Raw genomic sequence first — 23,003 nt, forward strand, 5'->3', positions numbered from 1 at the left:
GGACAGCTTCTATCCCACTGTCATCAGACTTTTGAACAGACCTCTTGGACTCCTTGCCCCAAGAGCTACCTCGTTATGATCTTGCAATTTATTGTGAACCTGCACTGTACTTTTTTGGTAGTTTTTACACTTTATTCTGCACTGTTCTTGTTCCACCTCAATGCACTGCATAATGACTTGATCTCAATAAACAGTATGCAAGACAAGCTTTTCACTGTATGGACGATCATGTTCCCTGACCATGATTATTCTTGGCAAATTTTGGTTTGCCATTGCCTTCTTCTGGGCAGTGTCTTTACAAGACGGGTGACCCCAGCCATTACTCTTCAGAGATTGTCTGCCTGGCATCAGTGGTCGCATAACCAGGACTTGTTATATGCGCCGGCTGTTCATACAACCATCCACCACCTGCTCCCGTGGGTTCACGTGACCCTGATCGGGGGTGGGGGGCAGGGGAAGGCTAAGCAGGTGCTATACCTTGGCCAAGGGAGCCCTGCAGGCTAGTGGAGAGAAGGAGCACCTTACACCTCCTTTGGTAGAGATGTAATCGGTAAATGTGACAAAAATAAACCGATTCCAATACCAATACCAAAGTACAGTGAAAAACTTCGTTCAGTGAATAAATAATCCTTCATGCATCCAGATAGTAACACAAACAGGAGAAAATCTACAGATGCTGGAAATCCAGAGCAACACACACAGAATGCTGGAGGAACTCAGCAGGTCAGGCAGCATCTATGGAAAAGAGTTATTTTGGGCCGAGACCCCTTATTGGGACTGGAAAGGAAAGGCCGAAGTCAGAGTAAGGAGGTGGGGGGAGGGGAGGAAGAAGTACATGGTGGTAGGTGATAGGTGAAACCGGGAGAGGGGAGGGGGTGAAGTAAAGCGTGAGGAAGTTGATTAGTGGAAGAAATAAAGGGCTGGAGAAGGGTGAATCTGATAGGAGAGGAGAGAAGGCTATGGGAGAAAGAGAAGAAGGAGGAGCACCCAAGGGAAGTGATGGGCAGGTAAGGAGATAAGGTGAGAGAGGGAAACAGGAATGGGGAATGGTGTAGGAGAGGGTGCAGGTGGCCAATTGCCGAAAGTTCGGGAAATCGAATGTTCGTGCCATCAGGTTGGAGGCTACTGAGATGGAACATAAGGTGTTGCTCTTGTGACAAGAATACACATAGATTAAGATGTTAGCTGTCCTGTGCTGGCACCAGTGGGATCAGCAGTTGGTCTGCCACCTGTCTTCAGGAGAGAGAGAGATAAGGAAAACAATGGAGCAGCATTTGGAGATGTTAATGAAGGGACGGGAGAGAGTAACGGAAGGAGAGCTGTCAAGATCGGCTCCCCCTTTGAACCCTGAACTGTTTGAAGTGATGGACAGGCAATACCCCGGTAAGGGGATAAAAAGGGGACAGGTTCGCTAAGGCAGGACACACACGACACCCCGAGGTAACGAGACCCTGGAAGCGGTGCGTCTCCCACAAGTTGGTGGGAAGTTTTGGACGGCTGATCGCGGGACTAGCCATAGACGCACAGGGTGGAAAGGCACGATCGGCGGGAACCTGGTGTGTGTCCACCCTTGCCTGGGTGCCAGGTTCACCGCAGAGAAACGATCGTATCTGGAAACGGAGGGGTCACAGTCGGTGACCTCAGATGACATCACAAAGGGCTCGCCCGAAAGCTGACTGCGAAGGTCTGTGTGGAAGCCGTTTGAATATTCATTCGTTTTGCTCTCTCTCTCCTTCCCCCCACTGTCCATCGCCACGGCAGCGATTACTGCGAACTGAACTGAACTAAATTGAACTGAACTTTGCGTCACTTTGAAACTGGTCATTTACCCCTAGACAACGATAGAGCTTGATTGATCCTGTTATCTTAATTCTGTGTACATGTATGTTTATCATTGCTGAACTGTTGCATTCATTATCCTTTTGATTAGAGTACTGTGTTGCTTGTTTCTTTAATAAAACTTTCTTAGTTCTAGTAATCCAGACTCCAACTGAGTGATCCATTTCTGCTGGTTTGGCGACCCAGCTACGGGGTACGTAACACTCTTCTAACCTGAGTGTGGTCTCATCGTTGCCATAGAGGAGGCCATGGACTGACATGTCAGAATGGGAATGGGAAGTAGAATTGAAATGGGTGGCCACCGGGAGATCCCGCTTTTTGTGGTGGATGGAGCAAAGGTGCTTGTCAAACCATTCTCCTGATTTACGTTGGGTCTCACTGATATACAGGAGGTCACACTGGGAGCACTGGATACAGAAGATGACCCCAACAGACTTGCAGGTGAAGTGTTGCCCCACCTGGAAGGACTGTTTCCTGTTTCCCATTGAAGCTGCCTGGCCTGCTGAGTTCCTCTAGCATCTTGTCTGTGTTGCATCTAGATTGAATGCTTTTTATAGGGCATCAGTAAAAACTGGCAAAAGCCAACGGGGACGTGTCGAGTTTCTTTGGCCTCCCCTCCTCGGGAAATAGAAGTGTTGGTGAGCTTTCTTGGTGATGCCATCAATGTGGTTGGACCAGTTCAGGCTAACTTAACCATGTAGTTATTGTGGTTCGATGGTTAGAGTAGTTAGTTGGTTATTTAACCTTGTAATTGCTGTAGTTGGGTGTTATTTAAACTGTAGTTATTGTAGTTAAATGTTTACTGTAGTTAGATGCTAGAGTATCACTGGACTAGCCTACCCACCATCGAGTACATATATAAAGAAAGGTGCTGGAAAAAGGGGCAGTTACATCATGAGGGATCCCACCCACCCTGCTCATGGACTGTTTGTCCCACTCCCATCAGGGAGGAGGCTATGTAGCATCCACTCCAGGACCACCAGACTCGAAAACAGTTACTTTCCCCAAGCAGTAAGGCTGATCAACACCTCCACCTACTAACCCACCCCTCCACACCCCCCACCACACTACTTTATCATTTCCTGCCGGCACTTATGGGCATACAATCAATCTATATATATTTATGTTTACTGTGATTGTTTTTACTATTATTGTGTTTTTATCTTATTGTGCTTTTTTGGTGCTGCATCAGACCCAGAGTAACAATTATTTCATTCTTCTTCACACTTGCCTACTGGAAATGACATTAAACAACTTTGAATTCTAATTCAACCCCGTAATTATTGTAGTCAGATGTGTTTAGTAGTTAGAAGCTTACTTAACCACTGTAAGCATCTAACTGCAATAACAGCATCTACCTCAATAACTATAGATTAAATAGCATTTGATTACAGGTTAGAGTGGGTCCTTTGTTGATTCACAGAGTGAATGAAAAACCAAGGGAAACAGAAGGGAATGTGAACACATCTGCAACAGTGAATGGTACTGTATATGGGCATGATGCCAAGGCAGGAACTAACACCCTACCTTGGAATCCGAGCTGAAAACAATGGAGGGATTGTTCCGGAACTGCCAGGGAAATTCTGCGGAAGTAACACATGGTTTTTGTGTGTCTGCATTCTCCAACCTAAATCCTCCTCAGCTTTGTGAACTGCCTGCCTCATAACCTCAACAGTCGTCCCACACTGGCCGGTGACATGTACGATCGACAGTGATCGAAGAGGCTCTCTGGATTCCCTCAGGGGCTGGAAATAAGAGACTGTCTTCCCGTTTCTGGAAATGGATCTAGGATCTGAAATATTAACTAAGTCCTGAACTATAGTCAGCATCACCCTCTTCTTAAAACCCCGTCTTCCTAAGCTAGGTCAGGTGCAGCAGTCTCTCCCTAGGCTGCATCACGGAAGGGACTCTCCATTCTCTTCCTCCCTATCTCTTTGTGAGTTTGCTCTCTCTCTGGCTTTCCGCTGTCAACCTTCTCACTGACTTTCCCATTCTCTTTTCCTCATTCCCTACTTTCTCCTCTTCTGCACTCTATACGGGCGGCACGGTAGCACGGTGCTCAGCACAACGCTTTACAGTACCAGCGACTCGGGTTCACTTCCCACCGCTGCCTAGAGGGAGTTTGTACGTTCTCCCTGTGACGGCGTCGGTTTTCTCCGGATGCTCTGGTTTCCTCCCACAGTATAAAGACGTACTGGTTAGTGGGATAATTGCTCGTTGTAAATTGTCCCCTGATTAGGCTGACATTCAATCAGGGGAATGCTGGGCGGTGTGGCTCAAAGGAAGGGCCTACTTTGCACTGTATCTCAATAAATAAATAAACCTCCTTTATTGATCCCTATCTCTATTACTGTCTCTTTTACTATACTTCACTGCGAGTTTGAGGTTTGAGGAGGAATGTCACCAAAGACTCGAACAAAATTCTACAGATGTACCATTCTTGTTGGTTGCATCGCGTCCTGGTACGGAGACTCGGACGCCTAAGATCCAAAGTGGCTACAGAGAGTCATAGACACAGCCAACTCCATCACAGGCACAATCCACCCCACATTGAGGACAACTTCTAAAGACAGCGCCTCAAGAAGGAGGCATCCATCATAAAGGATCCTAAAGTCCATGTAGGCAATATCCACTGCCTTGTCTTCATCAACTTTCCTGGTAACTTCCTCAAAAAATTCTATAAGATTGGTTAGCCACGACCTACCACACACAAAGCCATGTAGACTATCAGTCTCTGTTTATCCAAATACTTATAAATCCGTGTCCTTTGGATATCTTCCAATAAAATACGCACTACTGATGTCAGGCTCATTGGCCTATAATGTCCTGGTTTATTCTTTTAGCCTTTCGTAAACAGAGCAATATTAGCCATCCTGCAATACTCCAGCACCTTGCATGTGGCTAAGGGTGTTTTAAATATCTCTGCCCTCTTGTCAGGTCCTGGTCATTTATCCAACCTTATTAGCCTTAAGACAGACAGCACCTTCTCCTCTGTAGCAGTCCATGATCTCACTGCTGGTCTGCCTCTAGACTCTGTGTTCAACCCCTGAGTAAATACAGATGTAAAAACACCCATTTAAGATCTCCCCCATCTCTTTCGGCTCTATGCACAGATTACCACTATGATTTTCCACAGGACCAATTTTAACCCTTGCAATCCTTTTGCTCCCAACATATCTGTAGAAACCCTTAGGATTCTCCTTCACCTTATCTGCTTGAGTAACCTCATGCTTTCTTTTTGCCCTCCTGATTTCCTTAAGTGTTGTCTTGCATTTCTTATACTTTACAAGTATCTCATTAGTTCCTTCCTGTCTAACCCTGCTATACACTTCCTTCTTTTTCTTAACCAGGGCACAATATTTCTTGAAAACCTACGTTCCATAAAACTGTTGTCCTTGCCTTTTATTCTTACAGGAACATACAAACTCCGTACTCTCAAAATCTCTCTTTTGTAGGCCTCCCACTTACCTAGTACTCCTTTGCCAGAAAACAACCTATCCTAATTCACATTTTAGATTATGAAGACACTCAGTCCTCTTTTATTGTCATTTAGTAATGCATGCATTAAGAAATGATACAATATTTGCCAGATCCTTTCTGATACCATCAAAATCGGCCTTTCTCCAGTTTATAATCTCAACTCAAGGACCAGCCCTATCCTTCTCCATAATTACCTTGAAACTAATGGAATTGTGATCAGTAGATGCAAGGGGTTCTCCAACACAAATCTCTGTCATATGCCCTCTCTCATTCCCTAATAGGAGATCCAGTGTGGCACACTCTCGAGTTGAGGCATCTACGTAATCATTAAGAAAACATTCTTGAACACATTTGGCAAACTCCCATCTAGCCTTTTTACAGTATGAAAATCCCAGCCAATACATGGAAAGTTAAAATCACCTACTATCACAACCCTGAGAAAATCTGCCAATGCTGGAAATCCAAACATCATAAGCAGAGTGCTGGAGGAACTCAGCAGGCCAGGCAGCATCTATGGAAAAGAGTAAACGGTCGAGGCTTTGGGCCCAGACCCTTTATTAGGACTGAATCAATAACCTGATGAAGGGTCTCAGCTTGAAACATCGGCTGTTTCTTGTAACAGTCTGCAATCTGCCTACAATTCGCTCCTCTAAATCCCACAGATTGTTAGGTGGTCTGTAATATAATCCCATTAACATGGTCACACCTTTCTTATTCCTCAATTCTCCCCATAAAGCCTCACAAGATGAGCTTTCCAGCCTGTCATGTCTGTGCACTGCCATGATATCTTCTCCGACTAGTAACACAATCCCTCCTGCTCTATCATGTCTAAAACAATGAAACCCTGGAATATTGAGTTGCCCATCCTGCTCCTGCAACCAAGTCTCACTAATGGCTACAATGTCATCATTCTACCTGTTGATCCAGGGCTGAATCTCATCTGCCTTTCCTTGAATTGAAATGTACACAGCTCAGAACATTATTCCTTGCATGTTCAACCTTTTGATCTTGACTTTGCATGTGAGCTTAACAACACATTTTTCCCATAACCACTCTGGTTTCCATCCTCCTGCAACTCCAGTTTAAACCCCACCCACACCCCCATGCAGCACTTGCAAATCTTTCCACAAGGATTTTAGCTCCCCTTCAGTTCAGGTGCAAACTGTACCATCTGAACAGGTCCACCTTCCCTGGAAGAGAGCCCAGTTATCCAAAAATATGAAGCCCTCCCTTCTACGCCAATTCCTTTGCTACATGTTAAACTGTATGACCTTCCTATCTCTTGCCTTGCTAGCATGTGGCACATGTAGCAATCCTGACATCACAACCCTAGGGTCCTGTCCTTTAAATTAGCATCTAACTCCTTGAGCTCGCTTTTCAGGACCTTGTCACCCTTCCTACATGGGAGGAAGGAAGGAACAAAGGAAGGAAGGAAGAAAGATTAAATGAAAAAAATCTAACTATAGCCTCTGCCTCTCCTCACTGAAGTCTCTATGAACCAAATCCTGAATTCCTCACTCTAACACTGGTCCATTCACACAATGGCTGCTCCACATAAACCTAACTTCTTTTTATTAACCCTTGCCAAGTGCTTGATTCTGCACAATCCAATGTCTCCAAGGGAACTATGGCACACAGAATTAAAAAAATGTTTATGGTCTTATGGTAATTTTTATGTCTTACTGCTGCTACAAATCAGCAAATTAGTGATAATAAACTTGGTTCCGTATTGATCCTTCAGTCTTGTTCATCCACTATCACAAGACATGCCCCAAGCTCAGTCTCAATGGATGAAGAACAGTCATTGGCTGACAGCTGTAGTAAAGAACGTCATTGGTCAATTCTCCCCACCTCTGATGATGCTGGTGAACCAATCCCCAATCTACTTAGAGCTACTTGCCCTCAACTTTGGTTAGGCTGTTCTTTACAAATGGAAATTGATTCTAAAAGACTGACCTTTGTAAAGACTGGACACGAGATTCCATCCTGGACTGGTAGGCAAGGTGTAGGACTTTGGATCTTAAAAGAGAAAAGAAAAGGAATAGTTAAGACCGATTGTTATTACCCAAGCCAAATTCAGCAGTTTTTTAAAAAAAGGGTATGTTCCCCCATAACTGCGTGGGTTTCCTCTGGGTGCTACAGTTTCCTCCCACAGTCACTGTAAGTTATCCCGTGATTAGGCTGGGATTCAGCTGGGGGATCGCTGGGTGGCGCGGCTCGAAGGGGAGGAAGGACCCTATTCTGCGCAATATCGCAATAAGCAAATAAGATAATCAAGTCACATTGACAGACAATGTTGTGACATACTTTGGAGGTACTGTCAAGACATAATATGATATCATGTGAAGAAGGAGAGATGCTGCCCCACAGATTCAATGACCTGGGCTTGATCCTGTGTGCAGTTTGCAAGTTCAAGATTCAAGATTATTTATCACGTGCAGATACAAACATAGGGTGAAATGTATCATTTGAGTTAACAACCAACACAACCTCCTGTTTCCCAAAGATGTGCAGGTTGGAGAATTAATTGGCTGATGTAAGCTGCCCCTAATGTGTGGGTGAGTGATAAGCCCTTTGGGGGAGAAAACCTTAGTCTGGACTTTTCGTCCTGATCTGAAATGTTGACTGTCCACTTCTCTCCACAGATGCTGCCTAAACTGTTGAGTTCCTCTGGCATTTTGTCTTTTTTACTCCAGATTCCAGCATCTTCAGTCTCTGGTGTATCCAGGGTAGATACTGAGTGATCATAATTCCAGTCTCTGGTAGATCCAGGGTAGACACAGTGATCATAATTCCAGTCTCTGGTAGATCCAGGGTAGATACGGTAATCATAATCCCAGTCTCTGGTAGATACTGAGATGTTTCACTAGAGGGAGAGTCTTGGACGAGGAGACAAGGTTAAGGGCTGGTTGTTTAAAACCAAAGTGTAGGGGAACTCTTCCCATAGAACAACAAACTTCACATTATATAAGATGGTGATAATAAACCTGGTTTGGGTTTAGAGGAACTGAATCTCTGTGGCACAGTAATGCAGTGGTCAGCAGAATGCTTTACAGCGACACTGATTACCAATCAGGTTTAATTCCCACTGCTGTCTGTAAGGTGCTTGTGTGTTCTCCCCGTGCACAAGTGGGTTTCCCCCGGGTGCTCCAATTTCCTCCTGCATTTCAAAAGTGTTAGGGTTAGGGTTGGCAAGTTGTGGGCATGCTATGTTGGCACTGGAAGCATGGCGACACTCATGCGCTGCCCTTAGCACAATCCTCAGCCTGTGTTAGTCGTTGCTGCATTTTGTTGTACCTTTCCTGATGAAGGGGTTTGGCCTGAAATGTCGACTGTACTGTACGTTCCCTTCCACAGATTCTGCCTGGTGTGCTATGTCCCTCCTGCATTTTGTGTGTGCTTCATTGTGTGTTTTGATATTTTGAAGTACAATGAGAAATAAAGCTGATCTCTAATCCCTTATCTCCTAAAGGGTGGTGGAAGCTAGATCACTAGAGAGGAGGGAGATAAGTCTGTGAAGGATCATGTCATCAACGCCTGGAGAGGGGGGGGGATCCGAAACAGAAGAGGTGAGGCCAGGGTCAGATCAGCTCTGATCATATTGAATGGCAGGGCAGGCTTGAGGAGCCAAATAGCCTACTCCTGCTGCTCTCTTCTCCTGTTCTTACAGCTTCAGAGCCAATGGAAGATCTCCCTGAAGTTGGGCCTCTTCACGTTAAGTCATGTCAGGTTTAATGAGGAATTCATATTGAGAAACAGCTGCAACTATTGGAAGGTCAGGGTTGTGTATTTAATATTTCAATAATATTGTTGGATTAAGCATTCTGTTATTCCTCTCCATGCCTTGTGGCACATCGGACGGCGACCTTGTCATTTTTTTTTGCATTTTGTTTACTTTTTACGAGGCCGAGTTGCCAGCTCCACACTCAGCCCAGAACGGATGGAGAGTGAGCAAGGGGCCAGCCCAGTTCAAACCTGGGACCGTTCACCACGCCTCAAAGTCTGGTTCTGATGCCACTTCACCACCAGCCAGGTTAAGCATTCTTTGTTTGATTAAATAGTTCTTTGTGGGCTCCATGCCATAGTATATGAATGACATACTTGTGCACCTCGCTTAAAGTAAAAATGAAGTTAGACTTGCATTGCTGGCTGCCTTCTTTCCTTTCAATTAGATTTAAGTTCTGGAATTATAAAACATAACAGCCAGTACCCACAGGGCACTGATTGAGGAGAACCTCACAGTGAGGGTAGGTGAAGATGTTTGATGGTGCGAGGTGTAATCTATACTGCATTGCCTGAAGGAAGAGCGGAAGCAGGTTCAACAGGAACTTTCAGGAAAGAAATGGGCATCTGAACTGACTGCCATGTTAATGTTCAATGAGATGGGAGTTATCTGATTTTTGAATGCTGCATTGGAGATTCTGTCTACACAACAGGGTATGAGAGATCCTCCCTTAACCAATAAATTGAGGGGTTCAAATTGAACCAAGGATATTTGGCATACCAAGACAAGAAAGAATGCAAATGAAGGATACAAGGCACACACTATGGGACAATGAAGGATACTAGGCACACACTATTGGGCAATGAAGGATACAAGGCACATGCTATTGGACAATGAAGGATACAAGGCATACACTATTGGACAATGAAGGATATACAGGGCACATGCTATTGGACAATGAAAGATACAAGGCACAAACTATTGGACAATGAAGGATACAAGGCATACACTATTGGACAATTACTTTACCAACTGAGGTTTCATTAACCAATTAATTTCTAGTTTTAATTGGTTATTAACACCTGGAATATGTATTATGATTGGTACTTACGTATACAAAAGATGGAATTCAAAAGGCCATAAGTCCATAAAACCATGAGAGAAAGCAGCAGAAATGGGCCATTCAGCTCATTGAGTCTTTTCCGCCATTCCATCGTGGCTGATGTATTATTCCTCTCAACCCCATTCCCCTGCCTTCTCCCTGTAACCTTTGAATCTCTTAATAATCAATAACCTATCAACCTTCACTTTTTTTGGCATCCACAGCCAGCTATGGCAATGAATTGTGAATTGTAAATCTGTGAATCGCACAGATTCATCACCCTCTAGCTAAAGAGATTTCTCCTCACTCCCAATCTAAAGGAACGTCCTTCTATTCTGAGGCTGCGTCCTCTGGCCTTAGACCTCCCCACTCTATCTAGACATTTCTAAAAGTGCACAAAGTTTCTGTTAGACCAATATCTGCATCCATCTCGTCAATGTCTGTATTAAAAAATAATATTTATTTGTTCAAACCTTAGAATAATTTGGTGATAGCGGTCAAACAGTTCTCCTTGTGCACAAGTAAGAAAGTGTAATTGAGGAATGAGTGCAAGTTGTCAGAGTCATGTTAACCCACGGTGACAAACGTACCTGGGGTGCCGGGATGGATATAGACTGAACCAGAGTGGAGCGGACCTGCTGTACGTCAGGGGCACCCGCTGCCTTCTTAGAGTGGGGTGATCCTATCGTCAGGGACACCGAGGTCGTCTTCTTCTGTGCCCTTGTAACCGGGAAGGGAAAGGAAAGAGAAAATGCACACAAATTACAGACAACTGGGGACAACCAGACAATTATGGGCGCCAAAGTAGCGGAGCAGATAACATGGTGCTATTACTGCCCGGGGCATTGGGGGTCAGAGTTCAATTCCAGAGCTATCGGTAGGAAGTTTGTACGTCCTTCCTGCGAGCATGTGGATTTCTTCTGGGTGCTCCAGTTTCCTCTCACAGCTCAAGGTACCTACTGGTTAGTAGGTTAATTGGTGATTGTAAATTGACTAGTGTTAAATCGGTGGGTTGCTGGGTGGAGCGGCTCGTTGGGCCACAAGGGCCTGTTCCGTGCTGCATCTCTAAATAATTACCAGTGACCCCTGTTTCCATACAGGGGGTCAGTGTGGACATGGTGGAGGATTACAAATACCTGGGGATACCAATTGACAATAGACTGGACTGGTCAAAGAACACTGAGGCTGTCTACAAGAAGGGTCAGAGCCATCTCTATTTCCTGAGGAGACTGAGGTCCTTTAACATCTGCCGGACGATGCTGAGGATGTTCTACGAGTCTGTGGTGGCCAGTGCGATCATGTTTGCTGTTGTGTGCTGGGGCAGCAGGCTGAGGGTAGCAGACACCAACAGAATCAACAAACTCATTCGTAAGGCCAGTGATGTTGTGGGGATGGAACTGGACTCTCTGACGGTGGTGTCTGAAAAGAGAATGCTGTCTAAGTTGCATGCCATCTTGGACAATGTCTCCCATCCACTACATAATGTACTGGTTGGGCACAGGAGTACATTCAGCCAGAGACTCTTTCCACCAAGATGCAGCACAGAGCGTCATAGGAAGTCATTCCTGCCTGTGGCCATCAAACTTTACAACTCCTCCCTTGGAGGGTCAGACACTCTGAGCCGATAGGCTGGTCCTGGACTTATTTCATAATTTCCTGGCATAATTTACATATTACTATTTAACTATTTATGGTTCTATTACTACTTATTATTTATGGTGCAACTGTAACGAAAACCAATTTCCCCCGGGATCAATAAAATATGACTATGACTATGACTAATTAAAAAATTACAGCTGCATTGACAGGTACAGCATGCCAAGCCACACCTGTGCAATTTCGTTGTCACTGGGTCTAAATCCTGCCTACACTACAGTGAGCACATCTTCATCAGCAGTGGTTGAAGAAAGCGACTCACCAATAGCTCCTCAAGGGAAGTTACGGATGGGAAAGAACTGCCGGCCATTCTGATGAGGCCCATAGCCTGAAAATGGTGTTGTGATCTGGACAAAGCTGGGATCCCAATAATATAATTGTATGCACAAGCTTGAATCACTGTAATGGCAAAGCCTTGTTCCCGAACACTGATACACAAAACACAGGGGCAGGATTGGCGTTCCTGCTCCCTGTAACCCTCCTTCACAGTGGAACAGAATTCCTTCTCTAACAACAAATGCTTTGCTGGAAGAACTCAGTGGGCGAGCAGCATCAGGAATGCTTCGGGTTTTGACGATCCCTTTCCTCCCCAAAGAAGCTGCTTGCCCTGCTGAGTTCCACCAACAGACTGCGTCTTGCTCCAGATTCTAGCTTCTGCAGTCTCTTGTGTCTCCAGCATTCCTCCTGTACTCCTCCTATCTCTTACAAATCTTCTGAAAACAAACCTATAGGAACTCAGCAGGATGAACAGCATCTGAGTGGATGAGGAATTGTTGGCCTGCAGCAGGGTCTCAGCCTAGTACGTTGACATTTCTTCTGTCCTCCATGTTTGCTGTTTGACCTGCTGAGTTCCTTCAGCAGTTTGTTTTTCTACTGGCACTGCTGTGTGTTCTTTGCCACTGAATCTGGGAAATTGGATTTGGGAACAAAGTCATTTGCAATTGCTTTCCAGACATAGAAAACCTTTGGCTTACACGCTGTAGCATTTGTGTCCACTGTGAAGTTGCACTGGGCATCTTCTGTTGTGGTTGACACCAACTCTGGGGTCATTCTACCCTTGCATGTCATGTGATGCTATTACCTGTCAATCATCAGGCTCCTGAACCAATATGGATAACTTCACTCACCTCAACACTGAACTGATTACACAGTCTTTGGATTCACTTTCAAGGGCTTTACAACTCTCGTTCTCAATATTCTTATACTTCTTATTTATCTATTATTATTACTTGTATGTTCTTCCTGTATTTGCACAATTTGTTGCCTTTTGCACATTGCTTTTTTGTCCATCTTTGTGCATACTTTTTCATTGCTTCTATTGTTTCTTTGTATTTATTGTGAATGCCTGCAAAAATAAATCTCAGGGTGGTGACTTTGATGATAAATTAACTTTGAACTTTGATATCACTAACATACATTTCTGGTGTTTCTGACCTTCCAAGAGAAACTGAGTCAAAAGCATGGTACCTGTGAGGCTGCACTGAGGCTCATAGCTTCTGCCTCACAGCACATGGATTAAATTATGACTTCCATTGCTGTCTGTGTGGAGTCTGCATACTCTCCCCTCCCCTCTTCTTCTGTTCTCCACTCTGGCCTTTTACCTCTTCTCACCTGCCTATCACCTCCCCCTGGTCCCCTCCTCCTTCCCTTTCTCCTAAGGTCCACTCTCCTCTCCAGTCCTCTATCTTTCCTACCCACTTGGCTTACCTATCGCCTTCCAGCTATCCTCCTCCCCCTCCCCTCACGTTTTTATTCTGGCGTCTTCCCCCTTCCTTTCCAGTCCTGGAGACAAGTCTCGGCCCCAAACATTGACTGTTTATTCATTTTCATAGATGCTGCCAGACCTGCTGAGTTCCTCCAGCATTTTGTGTGTGTTGCTAAGGGAATTCAGTTTGTCCCGCAGTGACCCTCAATAATTTTTAAGCAGGCACTATAGAGCGCATCTTTCCTGAATGTATCATGGTTTAGGACTGCAACTGTTTTGCCCAAGGCTGCAAAACCCTGCAGAGAGTGGTGAACACAGCCCAGTCCATCTTGAAAACCAACCTCCTCTCCATTGACTACACTTTTTGCTGCCTTGGGAAAGCAGTTAACATATTCAAACACCTTCCCCATCTCAGTCATCTCTCTTCTCCTCCCCCACCTTCTATCAGGCAGAAAATACAAAATCTTGAAAGGACGCACCACTGGGCAGAGAGAGAGCTTCTAGCCGCTGTTATAAGATATTCGAACGGACCTCTTGCATGATAAATATGAACTCTTGATCTCTTGATCTCTCAGTCAACCTTGCCGTGGCCCTTGCACCCTACTGTCTGAAAGTTTTTGGCCTTTCACATTACCTCATTATGATCCTGTAGCTTTTACACTTCATTGTGCATTGTCATTGTTTAAATTTAACGTAGAATGATTTATTCTGGGTTTACAATATACAAGACGGGCTTTTCACTTTGTCCTGGTGCAGGTGACAACAAAAAGCCAGTATCAATACCTGCACCTGCACTGCACATTCTCTGTAACTGTAACACTCTATTCTGCACCCTGTTATTGCATTTCTACTGTATCGCTGGAGTTTTTTTTTATTTCAAGGTAAAACGCAGAACAGGCCCCTCTTACCTACAAGCTGCAGCACCCAGCAAACACCTACTTGACCCTAGCCAAATTACAGGACAATTTACAATGACCAACTAACCTACCAACCAGTATGTCTTTGGACTGTGGGAGGGACCCAGAAAGACCAACACAATCACAGGGAGACCATACAATCTCCTTACAGACAGGGCGGAATCGAACTGTGAACTCTAGCGTTGTAGTGCCCATATGTTTGGAATAATCTGATTTTTTATGTGCCTGGTATCTTCTCTATGCTATATGTGCCTTGTGCCACATGTGACTGTTGGTATCATGTTTTGCACCTTAGTGCTGGAATAATGTTCTTTTGTTTGGTTGTATTTATGTATGTTTGAATGACAATTAAAACTGAATTTGATGATCTCTGAATGGCATTCAAAACAAAGTTTCTCACTGTGTCTGGGTACCTGAGACAATAATGATCCCACTCCCATTATCACTTCTAAATGTACAGCCCAGCTCAGCTAAAATCACTTGCGATTAGGCAGACACTATCGGGAGGGTAGCCTGCCTACGTAGAACCGAGCCCATTCCATATCTCCTTAACCTTGGCAACCTCGCACTGAAGTTGGCAGACCGCTGACAAGTTCCACACCCTGTTGACAAGTAACAACAGCCTCCAGAGAAACTTAGTGACAGACTCCCTTTAAATACCACATAGGGGGTTCTGTACTTCACAGGGAACTCTTCACAGTCACACACTCGAGAGACAGCAGGAATCCCGATATTGCTGGATGTTTGGACGTAGCGTATCAGGGGAGTAACAGTTTCTGACGTGTGAACCATCCTGTTGTAGCTCAGAAAAATCAGGTTGGTTCAGCAGCAGCTGCTTGAGAACAGTACAGTGCCGAGTTTGAAGATGATTGGCGGAAATACACAGGGAGATGAAGGGAATGCTTTTTCAGTGTTATGTTCAGACCAGTAACCAGGAAATGGGCTATAAATTACAACCGGAGATAGAAAATACATGTCAGAGGGGCCGTGTTACGATAGTCATGGGGGATTTCAACATGCAGGTAGATTGGGAAAATCAGGAGGGTACAGATCTGAAGAGCAGGAATTTATAGAATGCCTTCAAGATGGCTCTTTAGAGCAGCTTGTGGTTGAGCCTATTAGTGGAAAGGCAATTCTGGATTGGGTGTTGTGTGATAAACCAGATTTAATCAGAGAGCTTAAAGTAAAGGGACACTTCAGAGACAGTGATCATAACATGACAGAATTCACCGTACAGTTTGAGAGGGCGAAGTCAGATGTCAATATTACAGTGGAGTAAAGGGAGTTATAGAGGTATAAGATAGGAACTGGCCAAACTTGATTGAAAGAGGACAATGGCACGGATGACGGCAGAGTAGCAAAGGCTGGAGTTTCTGGGGAAAGATTCAGAAGGCACAGATCCCAACGATGAAGTATTCTCAAAGGAGAATGAGGCAACAGCGGCTGACAAGGGAAGTCCAACGAAGCATAAAAGGAAAAGGGAGTGCATATAATATAGCAAAAATTAGTGGGAAGCTTTTAAAAACCAACAGAAGGTAACTAAAAAGCCATAAGGAGAGAGAAGATGAATAGTGAAAGTAAGCTAGCCAATAACATCAAAAAGGATACCAACAGTTTTTCCAGATATACAAAGAGTAAAAGAAAAGGAAGAATGAATAGCAAACCTTTGGAAAATTATACTGGCAAGGTAGTAACAGGGGACAAGGAAATGGCAAAAGAACTAATGAAGTATTTTGTATCATTCTTTATCATGGAAGACACTAACAGTATGTAGAAATTTGATACATCAGGGTGCAAAAGTGAGTGCAGTTGCTATAACTAAGGAGAAAGTATTTGGGAAGCTGAAAGGTCTGAAGGTAGATAAGTCACCTGGACTAGACAGACTACAAGCCAGGGTGGATGCATTAATAATGATCTTTCAAGAATCACTTTATCCAGGAATTGTTCTGGAGGACCGGAAAACTGCAAATGTCACTCCACTCTATAAGAATGGAAGGAGACAGAAGCAAACAAATATAGGCCAGTTAGCCTGACTTCAGTGGTTGGGAAGGTGTTGGAGTCCATTATTAAGGGTGAGGTTTCGGGGTACTTGCAGGCACATGATAAAACAGGCCAAAGTCAGCATGGTTTCCTTAAGGGAAAATCTTGCCTGACAAATCTATTGAAATTCTTTGAGCAAATAACAGGCAGGATAGACAAAGGAGAGTCAGTGGACATTATTTACTTGGATTTTCAAAAGGTCTTTGACAATGTGCTGTACATGAGTCTGCTTAACAAGAAAGGGACCATGGTATTACAGGAAACATACTACTATGGATAAAAGATTGGCTGATTGGCAGGAGACAAAGAATGAGAATAAAGGGAGCCTTTTCTGGTTGTCTGCTGGCATTGTGGTATTCTGCAGGGGTTTGTGGTGGGATAGCTTCTTTTCATGTTATATACTAATAATTTGGATGATGGAATTGATAGCTTTGTGGGCAAGTTTGCAGATGATATGAAGATAGTTGGAGGGGCAGGTGTTGTTGAGAAAGCAGCGATTCTGCAGAAGGACTTAGACAGTCTGAGAGAATGGGCAAAGAAGTGGCAGATTTAAAATAGTATAGGGAAGCGTATGGTCATGCACCTTGGTGGAAGGAATAAAGATATAGTCCATTTCCTAACCAGGGAGAAAATTCAAAAATCAGAGGTGCAAAGGGACTTGGGAATCCCTGTGCAGGATTCCCTAAAGGGGAATTTGCAGGCTGAGTCTTTATAAGGCATTGGTCAGACTTGGAGTATTGTGCGACTTGGAGTTTTGGGCGTCTTATCTAAGAAAAGATATGCTGGCATTGGACAGTGCCCAGAGGATGTTCATGAGAATGATTCTGGGAATGAAAGGGTTAATGTATGAGGAGTGTTAGATGAATCTGGGCCTGTACTCCCTGGAGTTTAGAAGAATGAGGGAGGACCTCACTGAAACATAGAGGCTTAGATGGAGTGGACGTGGAGAGGATGCTTCCAATAATAGGTGAGTCTAGGACCGGAGGGTACAGCCTCAGAGTAGAATGATGTCCCTTTAGAACAGAGATGAGGAGGAACTTCTTGGACAGAGGGTGGTGAATCTGTGGAATTCATTGCCACAAATGGCTGTGGAGGCCAAGTCATTGAATATATTTAAAGCGGAGGTTGATAGGTTCTTGATTAGTCAAGACCTCAGTGGTTATTAGGGAGAAGGCAGGAGAATAAGATTGAAATGGATCACAAATCAGCCATGGCGGAGCAGACTCATTGGGCTGAATGGCCTACTTCTGCTTCTATGTGTTAAGGTCTTATGGTCTTACAATAGAATGAATGAAAAACTATACATAGCAGCATATGAATGAAAGAAAACTGAAGAACTATATAGGAAGGAAGAGTTAGATTGATCTTGGTTTAGGTTAAAGGGTTGGCACAGTATCATAGACTGTGTTGTACTGTTCTATGTTTTATAAAACAAAGAGGGACAAATAATAAATATGCAAATAACAAAAATACTGAGAGCGTGAGTCGTAAAGAGTCTTTGAAAGTGAGAGTGTAGGTTGTAGAATCAGTTCAGAGTAGCGGTGAGTGCAGTTATCCAGACTATTAGCGACATTGCAGCTTTGCTGTAGACTGGGAACTGCAGGAGAGTTGGCAGCATCTCAGTAAAGTTTCTGCAATTATCTGTGGGCAGATCTACAAGGCTGCAGAAGATCGTATTTAGTGTGAACTGAGGAATAAGTCATTGTCCATTCTGCCAGGTAGGATCAGCCACAAAATCCTCCACTCTCGAAGAACACGGGGAATTTCATCCCACGTTCAACTTCAGAATATGCGCAAAGCACAATTATCCATCATCTGAAGGTCATGAAACCAGAAGAGGAGGTAGAAATGGTTCATGAGGATGTTTGGTATTTGCAGTAATAGTGTTACGCTAACTGCGCCACCCTATTTATATTGAGTTGTGGCTCCCCAGGAAGGGAGACAATCGCCTGCCAGAGTGGTTGGAGATGGATTCAAGATTGTTTAATGTGATTTCCAGAACACAGGTGTAAAGGAGAACAAAATAATTGTTACTCTGGATCTGATGCAGCACAAATAAAAACAAGATAAAGAAAACAATAACAAAATCTCAATAAATATAAATACATTAGATAGCTTATACACATAGATTGATTGCATGTCTATAAAGTGACACTAGGCACAGGGGAGTCTGTACATACGGTGACTGACAAGAAATGGTAAAGTAGTGGTGTTGGGGTGGGTGAGTGGGTGGAGCTGTCGATTACCTTTACAGTTTGGTGAAAGTAACTGCTCCTGAGTGTGGTGGTCCCGTTATGGGCGCTACATAACCTCCTCCCCTGAAGTGAATGGGAGAAATAGTCCACGAGCAAGGTGGGTGGGATCTGGCCCTTTTCCAGCACCTTTCTTTGTGTGCATATATACTATATTCTACATTGTTTTATTTTTAATAGCTCAACATGTGCATGTATAGCATCATCAGTCTGGGTGGCACCAAAACCAAAGCTTTTCAACGTATCTCGGTACGTGTGACAATAATAAACCAACGTTATCGGCTGGGGAATACTTGGAGGGTTTTGAGTTGTAAGGAGAGATTTGACAGGCTGAGATTGTCAGACACACAAAATGCTGGAGGAACTCTGCAGTCAGGCAGCACCTATGGAGGGGAATAAACGGTTACGGTTTCGGGCCGAGAACCTTCATCAGGTTCACGCTGCGATTGTACTCACTGGAGCACAGCAGGATGAATGGTGATCAACAGGGGGCTTATAAAATCTTGAAGGGGCAGCGATAGGGTAGATAGTCTTTTCCCAAAAGTAGGGGAGCCTAAAACTAGAGGACATGGGTTTAAGTTGAGACGGGAAAGATTTTAAAAGGGCAAGAGGATGGTGCGTGTATGGAACGAGCTACCAGAGGAAGTGTTAGAAATGGGAACAATCACGGAGTTTAAAAAGAATTTGGATAACTACATGGATAGAAAAGGAATAGATGGATATGGGCCAAATACAGGCAAATGGGATGATTATAGATAAATCTCTCAGGAAGAGTGGAAGAGTTGGGCCAGAGGGCCTGTTTTCATGACCCTATGACATCAGCCCTGCATTTAGCTGTCAGGATTTTGTACATTTCAATGAGCTCATCTTTTTTTTTAACACTCCAGAGAGTGTCAGCCCATCCTGCCCACTCTCTTCTCACCCCTGGAATCCATTTAATGAGTCTTCAGGGCTGTTCCCTCCTCAGGCTAACGCCACACTTGGTGAGAAGCTCACTCTGTTAAAGCTCACTCCGCAGCCTTCTCTCCTGAAGTCGCAGCTGAAGTCACTCACCCCGTAGTCTTCTACAGCTTCGACAGCACTGGCAGGCAAGCTGGACAGTGTTCGTCTGTGTCTGCATGAGCTTGAGATGAGGAATTGCTACGTGCTTGCTCTTGCAGAAACGTGGCTCCAGGGCCATCAATCTACAAGCCAAACTACTCAGGGACTTGATTTATATGATCTTTTGTGACTGTATCTCTTTCTACCGCACGGTAACTGTATGTGCTGTGTGCTGCGTGTGACTGTGCTCTGCACCTTGGCCCCGGAAGAACACTTTTTTGTTTGGCTATATTCATGCGTATGGTTAAATGACAATGAAACCTGAAAAATTAATTCTTTCCATGTGACCCACCCCCACTGCACTCTCTACACTCCATGGACAGGCATGGTCGAACTGCACGGTGTAGCAGACACTCCAGCCATACTCACTTACTGAAGGATAACCCACGTGTAGCACTCTAGCCGTTTCTGTTAGTGGGCAATGGGTGGAGATATGTCTCTACCAAAGTAGATGTAAAGCACTCCTTCCCTCCATTAGCCTGCAGGTCACCCTTGGGCAATGTGTAGCACCTGCACAGCCCCCTGATCAGCGTCATGTGAAACCATGGGAGCAGGTGGTGGACGGTTGTGTGAGCAGCTAGTGCATATCACAAGTCCTGGTTATGCAACCACTGACGCCAGGCAGACAATCTCTGAAGAGTATTGATAATGGCTGGGGTCACCCGTCTTGTAAAGACACTGCCCAGAAGAAGGCAATGGCAAACCACTTCTGTAGAAAAAATTGCCAAGAACAATCATGGTCGAAAACCATGATCGGCTACGTCATACAACACGGCACAAAATAATGATATCATATGACAAGGCACATAATGGTGATGATGATGATGTTTCTGTGAGACTGTCACTCAAATGATTCCCACACTCTGACCTCCTACACCAAGAGTTTTCGTTAGAAAGCTGTTGAACTAGTAACCTAGAGGGTTGGACAAATGATTCAAAGACAAGGGTTCGAGATTTAGCCATAGAGTGTGGGAGGGGCTTCACGTTTTAGTTTGTTTCTCTTTGGGCTATATACATTATTGAAGTATTGGTTGCGTCCTTTTCCCCGGTATCTTTTGTATGTTCTGTTTCCTCTCCGGGTTTGTGGGTCGCGCCTATTGTCAATCCTCCTTGTTATGGGTTGACTTTAGGATTTATGGAGTCTATTATTAATTTTGTCTCCTGGAATACTAATGGTCTTAATCATCCTATTAAAAGGAAAAAAGTTTTTAAAGTGTTCCGGAGACTTAAAGCACAAATTTTATTTTTACAAGAGACCCATGTACGGAGGGGGGACAGACTACGTTTTTTCAAATTCTGGAAGGGACAACAATTTCATTCGAACTCCAATGCTAAGATTCGAGGCGTCTCTATTTTTATAGACTCCTCAGTTACTTTTATACAACAGGATATTATCTCTGATCCGAATGGTAGATTTTTATTGGTTAGTGGTTTATTATTTAATAGAGATTTAGCCATAGAGTTATATGGATGTACTAATGTTGGAGAGAGTTCAGAGAAGATTTACGAGGATGATTCCTGGAATGCAGGGGCTAACATATGAGGAGCATTTGTCGGCTCTTGGACTGTATTCATTAGAGTACAGAAGAATGAGAGGGGATCTCATAAAAACATTTCGGACGTTGAAAGGGTTGTACAGAGTAGATGTGGAAAGGCTGTTTCCCTTGGTGGGTGAGTCCAGGACAAGGGGCCACAGTCTTAGAATTAGAGGGTACCCATTTAAAACAGAGATGAGGAGACATTTTTTTAGCCAGAGGGTCGTGGACTTATGGAATTCGTTGCCACATACAGCTGTAGAGGCCCGATCATTGAGGGTGTTTAAGGAGGAGATTGATAGGTATCTAATTAGTCAGGGTATCAAGGGATATGGGGAAAAAGCCAGAAATTGGAACTAGATGGGAGAATAGTTTAGCTCATAGTGGAGTGGCGGAGCAGACTAGATGGGCCGAATGGCCTACTTCTGCTCCTTTGTCTTGTGATATAGCAAAGGCATAAGGCCTCTAATGAGTTCATGCTGACCATCAAACTCCAAATTACACTAATCTCATTTTACTCAACACACATGAACTCAATTAGTTTGACACAGTATTGTGGTAGTGGGCTGAAGGGCCTGTTCCTGAGCTGTACTGTGTTCAATGATCTAAAGATAAAGATTACCTTTACTTGAAATATGCAAGTCAAAACATCAAGACGTACTTGGATCCTAAGTTTACTTTGAACATCGTATCATTAGAACATACACTGAAAGGTGCCGTTTTGTGCCAACTATCTGCATGGTACAAAGATCGTACTGGGGGCATCTCACAAGTGTACCCACACTTTTGGCAGCAGCATAGCATGGCAACTACTCATGAACTGGTAAGTCCTTAGAATGTGGGAGGATACCCATGTGGTCACAGGGAAAACATACAAACTCCTTAGAGACTGCGGCAGAATTGAACCCAGGTTGAATTGAATTGAACTGGCTTTATCATTTACATCCTTCACATACATGAGGAGTAAAAATCTTTACATTACGTCTCCACCGAAGTTACTATGAATTGCACATTGCACATTTGGACAGAGATGTAACGTAAAGATTTTTACTCCTCATTTATATGAAGGATGTAAGTAATAAAGTCAGTTCAATTCAATTCAAATGTGCAATGTACAATTTATAGTAATTTATAATAAATAGTATGTATAACAGGACAGCCAGTATAACATAGAAATACAATTGTATCAGCATGGATTAATCAGTCTGAAGGTCTGGTGGAAGAAGCTGTCCTGGAACCTGTTGGTCCCGGCTTTTAGGCCGCGGTACCGCTTCCCGGATGGAAGCAGCTGGAATAGTTTGTGAGCGGGATGACTCGGATCCCTAATGATCCTTCGGGCCCTTTTTAAACACCTGTCTTTGTAAATGTCCTGAATAGTGGGAAGTTCACATCTACAGATGTGCTGGGCTGTCTGCACCACTCTCTGCAGAGTCCTGCGATTAAGGGAAGTACAGTTCCCATACCAGGCAGTGATGCAGCCAGTCAGGATGCTCCCAATTGTGCCCCTGTACAAAGTCCTTAGGATTTGAGGGCCCATACCAAACTTCTTCAACTGTCTGAAGTGAACGAGGTGCTGTTGTGTTGTTTTCACCACACAGCCGATATGTACAGACCACGTGAGCTCCTCAGTGATATGTATGCTGAGGAACTTA

The 23,003-nt window shown here is 44.1% G+C and overlaps 1 protein-coding gene across 8 annotated transcripts in view; it reads right to left on the reverse strand.

Annotated features, from left to right (window-relative positions):
• Positions 1–23,003, reverse strand: part of palld (palladin, cytoskeletal associated protein) — a 452,869-nt gene that overhangs the window by 207,021 nt on the left and 222,845 nt on the right. For all 8 annotated transcript variants that reach the window (XM_063049510.1, XM_063049511.1, XM_063049509.1 and 5 more), the window contains 2 exons: positions 10,736–10,865; positions 7,276–7,338 (listed from right to left, as the gene is read on the reverse strand). In XM_063049510.1, coding sequence (XP_062905580.1) covers positions 7,276–7,338; positions 10,736–10,865 — 193 coding nt within the window. The remainder of the gene's footprint in view (positions 1–7,275; positions 7,339–10,735; positions 10,866–23,003) is intronic.

The sequence above is a fragment of the Mobula hypostoma genome, chromosome 5, assembly GCF_963921235.1.
Source record: "Mobula hypostoma chromosome 5, sMobHyp1.1, whole genome shotgun sequence".
Lineage (NCBI taxonomy): Eukaryota > Metazoa > Chordata > Chondrichthyes > Myliobatiformes > Myliobatidae > Mobula > Mobula hypostoma.